The sequence below is a fragment of the Dryas octopetala genome, chromosome 5 (genome assembly GCF_963921425.1).
Source record: "Dryas octopetala chromosome 5, drDryOcto1.1, whole genome shotgun sequence".
In the NCBI taxonomy this organism is placed as follows: domain Eukaryota; kingdom Viridiplantae; phylum Streptophyta; class Magnoliopsida; order Rosales; family Rosaceae; genus Dryas; species Dryas octopetala.
Window position 1 is genome coordinate 17,197,961 of NC_141370.1, and position 15,032 is coordinate 17,212,992.

The 15,032-nt window shown below is 36.0% G+C and overlaps 3 protein-coding genes and 1 pseudogene across 5 annotated transcripts; 1 reads left to right on the top strand and 3 right to left on the bottom strand.

Moving 5' to 3' along the window:
* Positions 1-1,191: 1,191 nt before the first annotated feature.
* On the top strand, positions 1,192-5,567 carry LOC147285077 (O-fucosyltransferase family protein). 3 transcript variants are annotated; one of them, XM_086245102.1, is made up of 10 exons: positions 1,192-1,928; positions 2,199-2,339; positions 2,518-2,590; positions 2,706-2,776; positions 2,876-2,964; positions 3,111-3,243; positions 3,579-3,811; positions 4,075-4,551; positions 4,685-4,900; positions 4,976-5,567. In XM_086245102.1, exons 1-9 carry the CDS (start codon positions 1,392-1,394, stop codon positions 4,884-4,886), a joined length of 1,956 nt encoding a protein of 651 aa, XP_086101228.1. In that variant the 5' UTR covers positions 1,192-1,391; the 3' UTR covers positions 4,887-4,900; positions 4,976-5,567. The 3 variants fall into 3 exon arrangements, with proteins under 3 accessions (XP_086101228.1, XP_086101227.1, XP_086101229.1); XM_086245101.1 differs by having other exon boundaries at positions 4,685-5,567; XM_086245103.1 differs by having other exon boundaries at positions 2,229-2,339; positions 4,685-5,567.
* Positions 5,568-5,879: 312 nt separating this feature from the next.
* Positions 5,880-8,649, bottom strand: LOC147285078 (MOB kinase activator-like 1A). Its single transcript, XM_086243731.1, has 7 exons — positions 8,309-8,649; positions 7,779-7,827; positions 7,367-7,475; positions 7,049-7,142; positions 6,569-6,702; positions 6,272-6,435; positions 5,880-6,129 (listed from the first exon to the last, which is right to left on the bottom strand). Exons 1-7 carry the CDS (start codon positions 8,332-8,334, stop codon positions 6,055-6,057), a joined length of 651 nt encoding a protein of 216 aa, XP_086099857.1. The 5' UTR covers positions 8,335-8,649; the 3' UTR covers positions 5,880-6,054.
* Positions 8,650-10,710: 2,061 nt separating this feature from the next.
* On the bottom strand, positions 10,711-11,910 carry LOC147285079 (auxin-binding protein ABP19a-like; annotated as a pseudogene).
* A 518-nt stretch (positions 11,911-12,428) lies between these two features.
* LOC147285080 (auxin-binding protein ABP19a-like) lies at positions 12,429-13,367 on the bottom strand. The gene has a single exon (XM_086244438.1). The coding sequence runs from the start codon at positions 13,304-13,306 to the stop codon at positions 12,674-12,676; it is 633 nt and encodes a 210-aa protein (XP_086100564.1). The 5' UTR covers positions 13,307-13,367; the 3' UTR covers positions 12,429-12,673.
* Between the last annotated feature and the right edge of the window lie 1,665 nt (positions 13,368-15,032).

Here is a 15,032-nt window from a genome sequence, read left to right on the forward strand (position 1 = left end):
TTAGTTGTCATGTTTTTATCTTATCCAGGTTGTCAATGTGAATTGAAAAAGTTTCAACTTGATTTTTCTCTGATAATCCAAAATAATGTTACAATTTTTTTAATTAGAAGAATACAATAAAAACAAATCCAAATAAAAATGACAAAAAAATTTACTTGAATCTAAAAGGAAAATGACAATAATTTCTTAATTATGATGAGACAAATGTCCAATTTATAGATCTAATAGACAATCCTCAATGCAAGATGTTGAATTTTTCTATATGTATAACATAATGCTAATGTCCCTTTCAGTTATTTAAATATGTTTTACTTGGGCACATATATATAATGACACTAGTAGACATGAGTAAATATACAAAGTATTCTCAAATATAAACAAAAAAATAATAAGACCGAAGAAGACGCGTCCTAAAAAGTCTAGACTGCTTCTTGTCATCCCATTTGGACCATTGTGACCAGAACATGCTTTTAAAATCAATTACTATAATCATAAAATTAATGGACAATTTTTTATTTTCTTTTTACAGATGATCTAATAGCAAATCTTGTCTTAACAATTTTGGGAAGTTTGACATACCAAAATGATCTCAAATGCTAATCACTAAATCATGTGACATGTGAATCTACATAGTTCAACACAAATCACATTATAATGATGAATGAAACATTGTCATATTAACTTTTTTTAAGTCCACACTGTCATATTTATTGAAATCTAAAATCTTAAGTTCTATTTTCATATTCATAAATTACTAAGATTCACTTTTAAGTCACATCCACATTTTAAATCTCCATATTTAATATAAATTTTTTTACCATGAAATAATGGGCATAAGTCAAAGCTCATATGATAAACGAGAAAGTTCATACACAAAATAGTAAACTCTCCAAAAAAGATTCATTTTAAATGTGGGGATTACAACCTTTTTTACCTCTTATGCTTTACATTAATATGGAATAAGAAAATAATACAATAAAATTAGAAGAACCAATTATTATTACCACAATAAGAATTACAAATGATGAGCAATAAGAATTGGATTGTGGTGCAAGTTCCATATCAGAATTGAAGTGAAAAGAGAAAGTGAATCCAGATATTGAAAGGGTAGTGTCAACATCATCATATTGGTCATTTTGCCAATTAAACAAACTAACAAAGGACCAAATTCCACCATACCCATTTTCGACTTCATTCATATCACAAAGCAGGAAAGCACGAAGCCCGCATTTGACATTTCAGACACATCCAGAAAAAAAGGCTGGCTTGCTGCTCTATATCTTCTTGCTTTCTTCCTGGTCCTTTAATGGCGATCTCAACCCAATCCAATCATTGATGACAGCAATAAATATCACTCACTGTAAGATCACAGCTGCACAGAATTTAAGGACATGGGTCATCATCACCACCTCCACAACACCAGCAGCGATGGTGGTGGCGTCTCTCAGCGAGTCAACAGCCCGAGATTCTCGGGCGCCATGACTCGCCGAGCACACTCCTTCAAGCGCAACACCAACACCACCACCACCAATAACATCAGCAACAGCAACAGCAACAACAATGGGAGTGCTCATAACAGTACCAGCAATACCAACAATAACAATGGTGGGTTCGTGGCCGAGTACGAGATTGACCTCCAGCTGAACTCACCCAGATCTGAAATAGGTGGGAATTCGGTTCCGGGTGATGGGTTTGACTTGGTTTTGGAGAGGAAGCAGACCCACCATGTGAGCCAGAGAGCTGCTGCGAGGGGGTTTCTGAGAAAGCCCATTGGATCTGTGGTGATGGACTTGGGCTTGCGGGAGAGGAAGAAGCTCGGCCATTGGATGTTCTTTGCCTTTTGTGGGGTGTGTTTGTTTCTTGGTATTCTAAAGATTTGCGCTACTGGGTGGTTTGGATCTGCTATTGAAAGTTCAGGGTCCAATCAGGTTAGTTGAAGATATACAAATACATACATATATATATAATTTGCATGCTTGTATATGTGTGTGTGTGCGTATGAGTGAATGTTTTTGCCTTTGTATGTGTATTTCTGCTTGGTTAGATTGTTGGTCAGTCTATGAGTTACTAGTAATTCGTGTATGATACTGATAACAGGGACTGTACATTGTATGTGTATCTGAGCTTGCTTAGATTGTATGTACTCTTGCATTTCATGCTTAGTTGATTTTTCCTGAACATTCTACCTTCAAAGTTAGGATACTTCTGACTCCACTCATTTAAATCAGATGGATCAAACCTCTCGTGATTATGGATATAGAGAGGGGGAAAGTGATGTTGAACGAACTCTAATGATGGTAACGTCTGGTGTGGTTGGTAGAGAGCACGGCGGCGCTGAAGTAAGTCTTATTTCTTATGTCTTTATCACATTGTTCTCTCTCTTTGCTCCTGAAAAGAATTCAGGGTACGGAAACGGAAAACGCTAAAAATTGGCTTAACTTGAGAACCAAACAGAGGAAAAGAGACCTTTTCAATAGTTCATTATCGTTTCATTTGTGAAATTCACTTCTGCTTCAGTACACAGGTATCTGGTCCCGACTCAACACAGATAATTTCCGTCAGTGCATTGACCTGCCAAGAATTCACAAAAGTATGCAATACATGCAATTAAGTGACTTTACTCCTCTCTTTATATGCCTATGCATGTGTATATTTTTGAGCCTGAGGTTTTCACTCTCTCATCTCTCACTTGTATCTTTTGGCAGAGCTAGACGCAGAGACCAATGGTTACATTCTTATCAATGCCAACGGTGGCTTAAATCAGATGAGATTTGGGGTCTGGCTATTGTGTATTTTGATTGTTTCTATAATTCTACTGGTTAATATACTGTTAGTATTAACTATAGTCTGATGTCTGAAAATTTTTAGTGTGCAGATTTGTGATATGGTTGCTGTTGCTAAGATTATGAAGGCAACTCTTGTCCTACCTTCGCTTGATCATACCTCCTACTGGGCTGATGAGAGGTTGGCATGTTTCTGCACTTCTGCAACTGAATTGATGTGCTGAAATTTCTCATATAGTTATTCTAGTTTCCTTATGCTCCAGATGGCATGCATTCAAGTTTTCCCAGTGATATAATCTGAGCTAATTACTTCGTATCTACTTTCAGTGGTTTTAAAGATCTGTTTGATTGGCAACACTTCATTGAGACACTGAAGGATGATATCCACATAGTTGAGACATTACCACTTGCCTATGCTGGAATCGAGCCATTCAACAAAACACCAATATCTTGGTCTAAGGTTGGTATAAACTTATATATCGTATATTATTACTCATTCATTTAATATTGGTAGAGGAGCATAAGATGAGCTGTCATTAGGGATAGGCTGTTATGTTCTCTCTACACACAGAGTCACACGCCCGCAAGGCACACATGAAGCCTCATGCGAAGTTTTTCATAGAGATCCAAATTATTGGTTATTAGATAAGAAAGTATGCACCATTCAATCCATATGAGTGGCTACACTCAACTGTAACCCCCCCCCCCCCCCCCCCCCCATACTATTCCATGTATGCACCATTCAATCCATATAATGATCTCTTATTGACAGCTGATTTGCATTCTTTTGTCCAGGCTAGTTATTATAAGTCAGAGGTCCTCCCACTTTTGAAGCAACACAAAGCAATCTATTTCACTCATACTGATTCTCGGCTTGCCAACAATGACATCCCAAATTCCATTCAAAGGCTGAGGTGCCGTGTGAATTATAGGGCATTGAAATATTCAGCTCCAATAGAAGAACTTGGAAGAACATTGGTTTCTAGAATGCGAAAGAATGGAGGCCCTTATCTAGCTCTCCATCTGAGGCAAGTATTGATAATTTTAAATTTTAAGGTGGACCCTTTTTCTCTTTTGGGCATGTATGGCGTGAGTCATCTTTCAGAGATGAAATGGGCATACAGCAAATATTTATATGGCTATAAATTAATGAATTTGCATTGGTAAAAGTACGCTTCTTGTTCTCTTCTTTTTATTTTTGTTCTCTGATAAGTAGGATGATTTAAGCAATTTAGTTTAAACATGTCTCCCTCCTTTTATATAAATTGCAATTTCTACATCTTTACTATAGGTATGAGAAAGATATGCTTGCATTTACGGGCTGCAGCCATAGTTTGACAGCAGAAGAGGATGATGAACTACGTAGAATGCGTTATGAAGTCAGCCACTGGAAGGAGAAAGAGATCAATGGGACAGAGAGAAGGTTGCTTGGTGGCTGCCCATTGACCCCTAGGGAGACTTCACTTTTGCTCAGAGGACTCGGTTTTCCTTCCAGCACCAGGATATACTTGGTAGCTGGTGAAGCTTATGGGAATGGAAGTATGCAATATCTTGAGGATGATTTCCCTTACATCTTCTCCCATTCCACTCTCGCTACAGAAGAAGAGCTGAGTCCATACAAGAATCATCAGAACATGTTGGCTGGTATAGACTATGTTGTTGCCTTGCAGAGTGATGTTTTTCTTTATACATATGATGGAAATATGGCAAAAGCAGTTCAAGGTCATAGGCGCTTTGAGAACTTCAAGAAGACCATCAATCCAGACAAGTAATTTTTTAACCTATTTCCTTGCAACTACTTTTAGTATGATGATTCTCTGGTTTTTAGTACCATAGCTATTTTGGTTTTTCTTTCATTACATTTTTAGCATATGATAATTGTCATTTCATCATTGATGCAGGATGAATTTTGTAAAACTTGTTGATGAGTTTGATGAAGGAAAAATCTCTTGGAAGCAATTTGTTTCCAAAGTGAAAAAGCTTCACAAAGACAGAGTTGGAGCTCCATATTTGAGGGAGCCTGGAGAGTTTCCAAAGCTGGAGGAAAGCTTTTATGCAAATCCGTATCCAGGCTGTATTTGCGAAACAAGATTGAAAAAGTAGAGGCCAGCTAACAGGTAGGTTTTTGCAGTATTTCATGGTGTGAGTTCAGCTGCATGCAAAGATATCGAGGTGTGTTGCCACTGTTTCAGAGATATTGGCAGGGGAAGTGGCAATCTTGAATTTCCAATTTCAAAGAGAATTAGTAGGTTGGTTGGCAAGTGCACCTGCTCATTGGGGAGAGAAATTTTCCTGGGAGCAGTGTCCAACCAAGACAAGAAAAAAGTTGTTGCAGCCTAATTCGAGGCTCACAACAGAAGTCAGGTGCATATCATTCTCCAGAACTACTACTGGAATGTACACATTGATACCATGAATACAGAACCTCCTTGCTACCACCACAATTAAAGACCACTGGTGTTTTATTTTTTCAATTCATTTCCCCTTTTTCTTTTTCTTTTTCTTTTGGGGGTGGGGATGGGAGGCTAATGTTTTATTAAGTTTGAAAAATTGATAGGAATACAAAGGGATGATACTAAATGGAATGTATTATAGTGCAATTGTACGAAAATGTACTTATAATTCAAAGAATATCAACTTTTTTATAAGCTGCTTTCCTTGTCATGACAGATCATGGATCATCTCCTGGCTGTAACTTAAGAAATTTTTTCTTTTGTCAAGATGAACCCATATTTAGAAATCTGTTTCATGGTACATAAAATGACAAGTACACATCTTTTACCATCAGACGAGTATGCATAAGTTCAGTCCTTTTTTATTTTTTAAATGTTAAATATCTCACTATTAATTTGTTAATTTCACCTCACAGGAAATTATGTATATGACTGTCACATTTGACCCCTCTCTTACAACATACATGTGAGATTCACATGCATGTTTTGAGAGGAAGATCACACATGTGACATGACTGTCACGTACAATGAATTTTCAGATTTGGGCAGCTTTATACAGTTTATGGAGTTGTAGTTTCCTGATAATAATTGATTACTTGAAATTACAACCAGAAACAGTTTCTTCTGATTCACAAAAATTAACAGTGGTCATCCTAAGAACAGGACAGAGAGAAAAACAGGAGGTTGCTAAAAGAAAGGCATTTCATTCCACAAAAATTACACGGGCAAGCAGAAACTGACAAAAATGTGTACCCATAACACAGTACCCAAAAAAAAAACACAGTACCAAAAATTTCAGACAAAAAAGATGAACTGTATCACTTAGGCTGTAGAATAGACTCAACAAGGTCATGAAGAGGTGCAAGCTCCCCTTTGTCAATCAAGCGGAATTCCTGTGTCACAACACTGACCAATCAGCAATACAATCAAAATAAAAATGACACTTTGGGGAGGGAGAGAGAGAGAGAGAGAGAGAGAGGAATATAATTTATATACGTAAAGTATGCATTAAACTTCTTAACAAAAAAAACTTACACATGTAAAGAGAACAAAATGCTTGAAGCAAGTATTGAGATGAGCTTCTTCCTTCAAACTCACAATTTTCTGAAAATGAGAGTGGTAGATATGCGCATACACACGAAATAGTCGCTTAAAAATGGTCTTGACAACATCTTGGAAATTGGATGGAAAGGGTGCCCCTGCATAACACAGCAAATAAGCTGGTGCTTGTAGTGTGTAATACTGTAATAGACTAATAGACTAATAGTTAAATAGAAACCAAATACTTTTATTTAAAGTATGCCCCTAGCTTCATCAAGAATTTCTGCTTACCCAATTTTTGAGGGAAGATTGATTCCTCATCTAGCTGATTTTCAATCCAGTCCATCAAATACTCAACATATTTTGGAGCAGAGACTTCTATTGGTTTCTTAATATTAACTCCATCAGCCCATCTATACTCATACCTGTTGAGGGTTTAAGAAAACTCAGCATTTATATCACAAGCACATGATGCAACAATGAGGCCCACTATCAGCCATACCTTTCAATTTATCCTTAGAGGTGAAGAAAAGAATGTTAAAAGAAAAAAATGCTTATTGTAGGACCAAATTAAGGTCCAATGGGGATTTATCAGAGTAATAACAAAATTGTAAAAGAATTTACTTTAGCTTGCAAGGTTTTTCTCTTTCCAGTTTGAATGCAATGCATGATAATGGAGAGAGAGCTTGATAATCAAGACAAACCATTAACTGCATAAATTCAACAATCAAAACCAGAAAGATAATTTGATTGAATGTTCAAGAAGCATACTTTGGTCCTGCAGACATTGTTGGACAATTGACTGGCGTGCAGAATTCAGTGAGAGTGCCATAGAGAATGTTCACTTGATTGAAGAAGTCAACAGCTGTGTCAAAAGAACAAAATTGAAAGAAGTTAAACATATTGCAAAAACAATTTTCCCAGAGACACATGCCCATAAAATATTTGTATGCAACAAATGAATCATGGGGCCATATTGAAAATGACTTTCCACAAATTTTACAAGCATTTCAAAACATCACAGCTGAAACAATATCGTAAATATGATGATCTTGAATTTCAAGAATGCAACTGATTCAAAGTTCTTACTGTTTACTGCCAGCCACTCGTATATATCTTCGCCGGGAGGCAGCCGTACGGCTTCCCTCAGGTTCCCACTGCCCAAAGTAGCATCGATGTGTTTCTGAAGCTGGGCACCCTGCATTTCAACAACATATATATTTCTTCCATTAGGTAAAATAAATAGATGAAAAAAATTTACCTACAACAGGGATATGGACTTATTTGGTTTCCCAAAAAATAGCAATTATCTTGAAATTAGAGAAATTTTAAGTGATGAAGTATAAAAAAGCATATGTACTATCATGTTATTGGATTGAGATACCAAATCAGCTATATCCCTGTTATAGGGAAGTTTCTCTCGAAATGGATACCTTTGACAAAGAAAAAAAAAAACAAAGCAGTAAGTAATCATGAGGGTTGAGGAATATGTAACACCAACCTTGCTTCCGGATGGAGCACTCTTTTTAGGCCTAAATGTCTTTTGGTTTCTGCAAAACCAAAGATAGGATTCAGGGGAAAGAACAATAACATCTTCCAAATTCAAACAAAGAACAAAGTAAGGATTGTGTTGTCTCAAAGACAAGAAACAACAAAAAAGAACACATTTTTAAGCAGATTTTTCTGATCCGAGTAACCACATCAATGTATGAATAACAAATGAACAAATATAAACGTTTTAATTTGCAATTTTGATTGATACCCATTTAGCTGACACCTCTAGCAAGGCCAATTATAACAGAGCTATGATGCAAAAGTATGTAAAAGATATGAGAGATGTTTCACAAATTATCACAACCCATAACCGCTCTGTTTTAATGAAGCAACCGAGAATCAAAACTGAAAGAAAAAAACGATTGAATACCATGGAATTCATGATCCTGAAAACAGATTATGATGATTGAATGAAAAAAAAAACACAAATTAAGTTTCAAATATGGGATTTAAAATTTCAGATCATTAACAAAATACCTGCTTCCTAGGCCAAACAGACTCATGGTGTTTTTTTTCTCTCTCTCTCTCTCTCTCTCTCTCTCTCTCTCTCTCTCTCTCTCTCTCTCTCTCTCTCTCTCTGCAGAATACAAGGCGACAATACAGGCCAATTCTTAAAGAAAAGAAGGAATATATATACAGAGCCTTGCTACTATATGTATATTTATCTATATATGTTAGAGAGAGAAAGAGAGACAGTCTCTCTGTCTCTCTCTCCCCCTCTCTGCTTGACCTCGCTAATGCCAGTCTGTCATGTATATCTTAGACTTAGAGAGAGAGCTTTGTCTTCCTTTCTTTTCCATTTGCCAACCTGCTATTGCTAACCTGGCTCATTCCCCTTATTTCTGGCTTATTATTCTCTCTATATATATCTTTTTGAAAAATATCTATTAACACTAAATAAAAATAAAAACTTTAAACTTGTACACATATTTGCTCATGCTCAAATTAAGACCCTTCTGACGTGGCAATTGATTTTTTAGAAAAGACACCTTATAGTTACAAGTATCAAGCATGTTAAGCAACCACTGCCACTTGTTAATGTAAGTAGTAAATCAATCTCGTATATATTAACAGTTGATCGATGACCGTCATGATATGAAGGTACAAATATGTCAACGATAAACTATCTTCTTGTTTTTGGCCGAAAATGACCAAATGTCAATCCTTAATACAAATAATAAATTTCACATATATCAATAGTTAATAATTGTTTTAACTTTAAGCATATTAACGAACAATTGTCAATTATTAGTGTAAGTAATATATTTTACATACATCGATAATTGGTTATCGTTATAATCTAAACAAATATATTAATGAACAACTGTTAATTGATAATAAAAATAATAAATTTCACATATATCAACAATTGATGACCATTAAGACCTTGATCTTAGCGTATCAAATCATAAGCACCTTGATTTTCAATGATTGGGAATTTAGCATAATTAAAGAGGACCGTAATTTACTAATTAGTGATTGGTCTTAGGCTATTAGCTAAGAATTGTTTAAAAAAAAAAAAAAGAGACAAAGTGAAGTCTGTCAAATCCAGGATAGAGCTAGATAGAGATAAAGTACCAGATTCAGCATCTGAGTGAGTGATTGGGTTGTGACTTGTGAGAGAATTTTAATGTGAGGGGTGGGACCAAGAAATGATGATATGACACACATTCTTAGCTGTATCCGTACTGGCATAATATAACATTTACACTCGAATTTAATTTCATCCGATCAAGTTGGGCTGGACCATGACCAGCCTTCTAAATACTATATTAAACATAAAATCTTATATTATATCAATTCACTCATTATAATACTCATATTATATTAAGATATTAAATCTTGTACTTTAAATAATAAATTGTATACGTCTTATAATTTTTGTAGGTGATTCTAACATTATGTCAGCATATCAATAATATTACGTAGAATGCAAAAAAAAAAAAAAAACATTTTAGAAGTATGACAATTAAAAATGTCAGGGTCATTAAACTTTTCACTAAATTTTATTCATGACGTGAAAATATTTCAGTTATTTAGATTTAGGTTCATATCTATTGACCAATTTTTGTATATCATAAAACTAATATATATATATATATATTTTTAAAAGAAAGATAAGAATGGTGTAGTTGGCACTGTCACTTCCCGCCATCTCGGGGACCCATAGCCGTTATAACAAACAGATTTTCAAACTTTCAACTGCAATCTTCCACAAGTTCTAAAGAAGCCCACGCCCAATACAATACCCACCTCAGTACTACAGGCCCAGTGTCCTGGCTCAGGCCCATCTCTTTATCCGATGGATGAGTATTTCATGAAATTAAATCAACTGTGCGAGATGGGTGTTTGATGAAATTAACCAAAGTTATGAATTTGATGTTATTTTTCTGGTTCTTTGTTATTAATTACTGGGTATATGTTATAGAAATGGCGATATATTGAAGGCTCTGAACATGTTTGAAAAATGCCTCAGAAAAGTGAGTTTGGTTGCTTGGATGATGCATTGATGCTAATCCTAGGCTTTTTAAAGAGATGACACTGCTGCAATATCAGGGCATGCATTTGGGTTAAACTGCAGTTGTGCACAAATCAGAAAAATTTTGCTCCAATCCTTAATTGACTCTTGAATCTTGATTAATTAATTAGTTAATTGGGTCATATATTGAAGTTTACTACCAGCTGGATGACTATTAAACAATATATAATAGACTTAATTTTCTTATGATGCAAAGAAATGGGACATTTGCCTTCAACATAATTGTTGATTCATTGTTTATTAGTAATCCAGAAACAGCCGATGAGTCCTTCTCAATTACACAAAGGTAGGAAACCAAAAGGGACATGGGTTTGGATTACTTCCTATTTGGTGAGAGGCCTTAATTAGTACCACCAAGAACAGCCTTAAGCTTCTTTATCTGAGCAATGTCAAGGAAAGTAGTCTGAGCTATTAATTCAGTAGGTTAGTTGTTTTGGAACAGTGCAAAGTCTAGAATCTGCAGACGTGGGCTTGAACTACTGAAGCTAGAAAATGCAAGGGCTGTGGTATTACCACCTCCATTTACTTGGAAGTGCACTAACCCTTTAGGGAAAACCATAATATCACCATTCTTAAGAGTTCTCAGATAAACTTTGTTATCGGAGGAAATGAAGCCGGCAATTATTGTGCCTTGCACAACAAGTAGGACTTCTGAAGCTCCAGGGTGTGTGTGAAATGGGATAACTCCACCAGCAGCCAGGTCTAATCGAGCCATTGAATTGCCAAGGCCGTTGACACCAGGAAATTGAGCAGCAAATGCAGGGGTGACTGCAGCTTTGATGATATTTGTTGTGTTACCAGCAATGCCTAGGCCTGAGTACACGAAATCATCTACCGTAACAAATATAATGCAGGCTTTTTGCAGGAGTAGCCTGCAGGGCTAGCTATCAGGAGCTGCACGGTCTGCAACACAGAAGTCTTGCAAAGCAGCATGGGATGAGGAGAGAAGGAGAGAAAACATGAAGAAGATGGGGAAATTCATCATCACTTAGTGTAGTAATAACTTGGAATGTTTTGGTTTTAGCCTAATTTAGGTGGTTTTCTTGATAAGGAAATTGGGATCATATATATAGTGGGATAATGTGAATATCTTGGGCAATACACAATATGCCCAATTGCCCATGTATGATTCACATGTGTAGTAAAGTGAAACTATTGAAACGTATATATACAATCGACGAACGGCAGCTTTAATTTCAAGTTGTGATGCATGTGATGTTTTTCTCAGATAAAGCACAGCAAGAAGCCTCCTTTTATGTTACTTTTTAGGGATTGAGCCTCTTCTTTGATCGCTGTGTGTTTAAGGCTGGCCACAGAACTATGATTTTTCAATGTGAGACAACGCACTTTACATGAATCTGCTTTGATACCATGAAGAAAATTGGAGTATCCAACCTAAAACAATTAGCGATAGGAGAAGAGGCCCAAGACCCTTATCAGCACTTACACAAGACTATAATTTTCCAATGTGAGACAATACACTCTACATTCGCACAGTCCATACTTGTTTTTATTGCAACCCTTTTCCCTAAAACGATCATGCATTACCAAAAAAGAGTCTACTTCATGTGTTCAAGGTTATCCAGACTTTTATGTATGCACGCATAGCCATCTATTTCAGATGAGATAATTTGCTGTTTTTCTTGTGTGTATATTATGCTTTTTAATGAATTTGTACACATAGAAATGTTATATGATTCACGTGATAATGATATAGATCGAGTGATTGTGGAAGTAGAGATGATGATGGTTGTGCAACTGTCTTAACTTGCCAATCATGCATGTCAAATCAGACAAAATTGCTCCACTCCATGATTGACTCTTTAGCATTTATAATTCAAATTAGTGGAGTTTCTGATTGGTGCAACCCTTGAAGAAATTTGGACCATACAAATTAGTCAATTGGGTCAATGAATTTCATCATGACTACTTAATATGTAACATGCATTGGCTAATATATGTGCCTGTGTAATTCAGAAACATTTATACAATATTATAAAGAACACATTTTTTTTTTTGGTCGAAAAAAGAAAGAACACACATTTATTAATCATAAGATGCAACTAAATGGGGGCATTTATTAATCATAAGATGCATCTAAATGGGGGCATTTGCCTTCAACATAACTGTTGCTTCATTGGTCATACTGCACACATTAAGCAGTAAGCACACAATAAAACTTCTACAAGCATACAAAAAACAACAATTTACTAGTAATCCAGAAACCTCCACTGACCAGACTACAACAATCCTACACAACCACAACAAGGAAACAAAAAGAGACATGGAATAACCAAGAGACCTTAATTAGTACCACCAAGAACACCCTTAAGTTTCTTGATCTGAGCAATGTCAAGGAAAGTTGTCTGAGCTATTAATTCAGTAGGTAAATCGTTTTGAAACAGTGCAAAGTCCAGAATCTGCAGACCTGGGCTTGGACTACTGAAGCTAGCAAATGCAAGGGCTGGATTATCACCTCCATTCACTTGGAAGTGCAATAACCCTTGAGGGAAAACCATAATGTCACCCTTCTCAAGAGTTTGTAGATAAACTGTGTTAGCCGAGGAAACGAAGCCAGCACAGATTGTCCCTTCCACAATAATCAGGACTTCTGAAGCTCCGGCGTGTGTGTGAAATGGGATAACTCCGCCAACAGCCAAATCTAAACGAGCCAGTGAAATGCCAAGGCCATTGACACCAGGAAATTGAGCAGCAAATGCAGGGGCGACTGCAGCTTTGATAATATTAGTGGTGTTGCCAGCAATGCCTAGGCCTGAGTACACAAAATCATCCACGGTAACTTTTGCAGGCGTTTTGCAGGAGTAGCCTGCAGGGCCCTCAGGAGCTGTGTAGTCTGCAACACAGAAGTCTTGCACAGCAGCATAGGAGGAGGAGATGAGGAGAAAAAATGTGAAGAAGATAGAGAAAGCCATCATTACCTAGTGCAATAGGTATGTGGTTGTTTTAGTCCTTTTTGGGTGTGTTTCTTGATAAGGAAGTTGAGATCATATATATAGTGGGATAATGTGAATATCTCTTGAGCCATTGCAATTGGTTCTTCAGAATATGCCCATCTAGGATTCACATGTCTAGTAATCTTAAACACGTAGAACGTATACGTTGGGGGAAGGGACAGAATTTTCAAGCTGTGATGCATGTGAATAAGATATTTTTCTCACATAACAACAAGAACAACAAGAACCCTCTTTCTGTCTTTGTAAATGCAGTGACAGCTAGAAATATCAATCTTTTGTTTATCTGCTATTACAAAAAATTGTTTGCTCCTTTAAATTTGGTTTATTACTGTAAGTTGCAATTCAAAATCATTGAGTCTCATCTTAAGTATGATTTTTCTGATCAGCAACAAATCTAATTTGACTACATTCAGTATTTTATAGCTATTTGATCCTCAGTATTCAGTTGTGCTATATGTACCACGTGATTTGTTACCTTACAAAACTGGATGGGGATTAACTTCTACTGTTATTTGGGTTAACTCCCAAATCAGTCATGGCCGGTTAACAGTCCCATGGAGAACTACAAGAATTTGTGTTCCATTTCCACAAAATTAAATTAAATTAGCCTATTCCAACTTCTGCTCTATCCATCAAGGCATCAAGCAGATGAAGCATAGTCAACTACATTGAAGATTATCATCAAATTGAGGTAATTAATCAAGATTCTAGCTCATCCAGCTAACATGTAATGAGCCTCAAAACGCACTGCTTTAGTTGCTGATGTGGTGTCATCTAATTACCAGATGAAAGGACATGAGCTTTTAAGCATCAGCTTCTAATTCTTGTAATTTGACCACATATTCAGCATATATTGCAACTGTTTTTCCTAAACTACTCATGCATTAACAAATTATAGGTCTATTTCATGTGTTGCTAACTCGTTTATCTATTCTGAGTATCCAAGGTTGTGCTTTAAGATTTGAAGTCCATGAGGAGAGTCCAAAAATTGTGAATCAGATTGTGGTCCTTAATTGAGCACATGGGGTAAGATATTTATTGGGGCATAAGAAGACATTTTGACAGCTAAAAGTGCCACGGGTATGGAAATTCTATGGATATCAGAAATTCCCTGTCTTGGAGAGTTCTTGGATTTCAAAATTGGAAGGTAAAGAGTCTTTTCCAATTCTGTCTCTTTGTATCTTAACTGTAATAATATTCTTCTATAATTCACCTTATCATTAGATGGCACCAACACCACACATTGCTTCTACATTTATATGAGCCAATGTAGATTCTACTATAGATTATATATCATAATAATCTCAAAGCATATGGATAACCTAGTTGTAAGCAAGGTTTTTAATATGGTATAGGGGCACTAGATGAGCTTCCTGAACTATAAATTGATGCCTCATTTGAGGTTCCTCGATCACTAATTAATGCTTTCTATCGTGGATTTTCAAAACATTGCTTCCGTGATTACTTATACTGCATTGAAATATGTGTGTATGTATGTAGAGTATTTTTATTCAGTCAGACATACAGTCTCACATATTACATCCGAATGCGTAGTTTTGATTTACAATCTAGCAACCTAACATATTAGATATCTGATAAGATATCATCTATATATATATATATGTACATGTGTGTGTGGATCAACTCGAATTTAATTTAATTCAAAACTAGAAGCATATGGATGCGT